We start from the raw sequence: 3,465 nt of genomic DNA, 5'->3' as shown, positions 1-3,465 counted from the left end.
GAGGATTCTGTGCCACAGGTCATCAGCATCAAACAGGAGCGAGTGGATGATCTTAGACCACTTCATTCACAGGAACAGGCAAACCTGCCTGCTAAAGAAGAACCGAAAGAAATGTTGGCTGTTTATCGGCCTCCTACTCTTTCAATGTTTGTTGGCTCCCGCAAGTATGCTCCACTAACCAACCTACCAAGTCAGGAGTATAAGACAATTGTGACACTTCCTCCTGATTGGGCTTACAAACCTTCATGGCAGTTCCCAGTTGCTGAGAAGCCCCACGGACCAGCTCCTACATTGGGCCACATGGGTCCTCTCCATGGAGGTCCTCCATCAACTGGACAAACACAGAAGGTGGGCTTATCTCCTATCTCACCCATGACTTCAAGTTTGGGTGGGCCAGTGTCAGACAGTGGCCCAGGGTCTCAGCGTGGGCCAGGCAGTGTTGGAGGCCCAGCTTCTGCAGGACCACCCATGAATTATGAGCTACCATCCCCTGCATCCAACCAGTCATCTTACCTCAACAAGACACTGCCATCAGTAGAGCCACCAAGCATGGGGCTTAGCCAAGTACCTGAAGCAAATTCCCTTATTGTTAACATCGCTCTGCAGGACTCGAGCGTCAACTTGTTCAGAGATCACAACTTTGATTCGTGCACAATGTGTGTCTGCAATAACAACCAGAAAATTGTTGGAAATATCCGTGGAAAGGATGGAGCTCTATATTTACCACCTACCCATCTTAGTTTAGAAGAAGAAAGTGCAAGTTGCAGTTGTGGTTTCTCTGCAGTAGTTAATAGAAGGTTGGCCTTTCAGGCTGGCTTATTTTATGAAGATGAAGTGGATCTTACTGGCCTCCATGAGGCTTTGGTCAATGAGCGTAAAAAGCAGTCTTTACTCATGCTGATGGACAATAAGAATGCAGACAATCCTGAACGTGATACCAGTATTCTAGATCAGATACCTCAGTCTATGTACCAGCTGTTACAAAGCCAGTGCTTAGTAACTTTAAGTACTCCCTCTAGTGTCATTTATAGATCAACAACAGTGTACCAAAATAATAGACGAGACATTATGCTGAACTTAGTGGATTATAAAGATGGTAATGAGATTGCAAGCTTGGCTGTAGAACAGTCACGAGGTGTTAATGTGGGTGAAGGTGAAGTGAACTCCCCTTCAGCAAGACATCAGTGCATGCATAAGTGGTGCTACTACCAGTTCGATGGTCCCACATGTTCTAGGGACATAGTGCGTTGTATGAAGGCCCTCCAGCCTCACCTACAAGAGGCCATACAAAAGAAGGGAAGATGGGTGAACTTATTTAGTGTTGAAGGGCCCCTCACGTGGCGGCAGTTCCACCGCAAGGCTGTTAGAGGCAATGAAGATATTGCTGAACCATTGCCTATTCCTATGTTATTGACAGGCCATGACCGAGACTGGTTGTCCATAGCACCGCAATCCCTTAGACACTGGGAAAAATTACTTCTTGAACCATACTCACAGCAGAGGAATGTGGCATATGTTGTGGTTGCTCCTGATAATGAATTCATACTCAATCATGTGCGCACATTCTTCAAGGAGTTGTCATCTATATATGAGGTAAGTTTTATGTTTTGTCTTTTTATATGATAATGGTTGTGTACAAATTCAAATATACAGAGAATTTAGTAAAAGGCATATAAACCTATGACAGGAATTGGAAAGAAATAGCATAAGAAGCAAGAGGCAAAAGAGATGCTAAGGCACTATTTTTTAAATTTAAAACTAGAATATAGTTAGAGAACACGAGAGGAGACAAAAGGGAATGTGGCAAGTATAGCAAATACTTTGTATTAGCTTGCAAGATTATATTGAAAATGCTAATGTTTTTCTAAATATAGTTGAAAAGTGTATATTCATTCACAAGCCATTGCTTTTTTGCAGACATACTGTACTGTCAGTGTGTTAATGTAAGGTGTTAAAAAGGTGAATAGTGTTTTTATTCTAAGTTGTATAACATTAATCATGTCTTAGTACAGGCACACAAATGGGAAACTGAAGTTTAGTGAAATGTAGGTGGTTGTGATTTTATTGCAAGAAGTATGAGATAGTGTGGTTTAGAATAATGAGAGATGAGCAGTTCGGTAGCTTAAAGAGAAATTGTAATAGTTGAATGGCTGCAAAATTATTTGGAATTTTGAGAGGGGGAGCAAAGTGTGTGAATGGATCAACTTTTGTGAGAGTATATTGATCAGGTTCACTCTGTACTTCATTTAACAACAGAAGCATTTTTTTATATTTGTTCTTAAAGAGAATTAGCTGATAATTGAATATTATTCACCATCTGTGCAAGAGTTTCTGCTTTGTATCTGTACTTGGCATAACCTGTTTTACTCTGTTTCATTTAAAACATACAAAGTTGATTAGAATGTACAGTAAGAGAGCACTGAATTCATATCAGTTCACATTCACATTATAATTAGTTCACAAATCAGATGTACAAATATCTATATATTTTTATTACATCTTAGTATGTACTTCTTTAATGAGAATTTGGCTTTTTTTTATTTTAGGCTTTTAAATGATTACATGGAATGTTGTATTGTAAGATTTTGGCCTTACCCAGTCAGTTTGCACACAAATGTCAGAATTAATTGTTTGTATCATTGTTTACTTGGGTCTTTTGGGTATAATGTTAATGCTATTAAAGAATATGCATATATACTTTAATTTAGGAGTAAGCTGTATTTTGTATTATATTCCAAGATGAAAATCTGCCTTTAGTTATATATTAAACTTACTTAGACCTTTTGCTGAAATTTTATGAGCATTTGGGAATATTTCATTTGACAAGAATTTACTGCTTGTTTTGGAACAGCCATGAAAACCAAAGGGTTCATCAAATACTCAACATTCTTTTTATATAGAATTATATTCCTTTTGATAAATTGGTTCCTAGTGTTACCTCATTTTGTTTGTGTAATTTTGTCCCTAACAAAAGACTTTTGCTGTTATAGTTGTGCAAGCTCGGTCGTCATGCCCCTATACAACGAGTCCTGAGAAACGGCATAATGAGGATAAGCAAAACTGCAGCATCCAAAGTAGCAAATGAGCCATTAGAGGAATGGTTCTCTCTCTTGGGTGACTCCCATGTGTCTACCAACCTCAAAGTTTATGCACAGGTGAGTTGAGCATGTGTTGACAATTGTTTCAAGTAATCACTCTTTCAGAATGAAATCCTTTACTAAAATAGTGATTATTTTAAAATGTTTATCCTTCCTCTAAATGTCATATTTTTTCCCTCCCCAGGTTTGTCGGTACTGGTTGGCCCCACACCTAGCAATGCTTAGCATGGACAAGAGTCTCTTTGAAGCACCAGGACCCAATAGACCTGCAGAGAGGCAAGCTCCATCACCAATGCCTCCTCCGTCATCAGAAAACATGGGGAGCACCAACCCCTCAACAACACCCACATCAAACTCAGAGCCTGAG

General features: G+C 39.5%; 1 protein-coding gene across 1 annotated transcript in view; it reads left to right on the top strand.

The window, feature by feature from the left end:
- The window catches only part of LOC119592671 (mediator of RNA polymerase II transcription subunit 13-like), a gene marked incomplete in the record, with an annotated part of 59,114 nt that overhangs the window by 52,225 nt on the left and 3,424 nt on the right, over positions 1-3,465 (top strand). The window contains 3 exon segments of the mRNA XM_037941583.1: positions 1-1,593; positions 2,991-3,155; positions 3,283-3,465. Coding sequence (XP_037797511.1) covers positions 1-1,593; positions 2,991-3,155; positions 3,283-3,465 — 1,941 coding nt within the window.

The sequence above is a fragment of the Penaeus monodon genome, chromosome 30 (genome assembly GCF_015228065.2).
Source record: "Penaeus monodon isolate SGIC_2016 chromosome 30, NSTDA_Pmon_1, whole genome shotgun sequence".
NCBI classification, from domain to species: domain Eukaryota; kingdom Metazoa; phylum Arthropoda; class Malacostraca; order Decapoda; family Penaeidae; genus Penaeus; species Penaeus monodon.
Note: the sequence above shows the minus strand (reverse complement) of the source record. Positions and strands in the feature narration are given on the sequence as shown.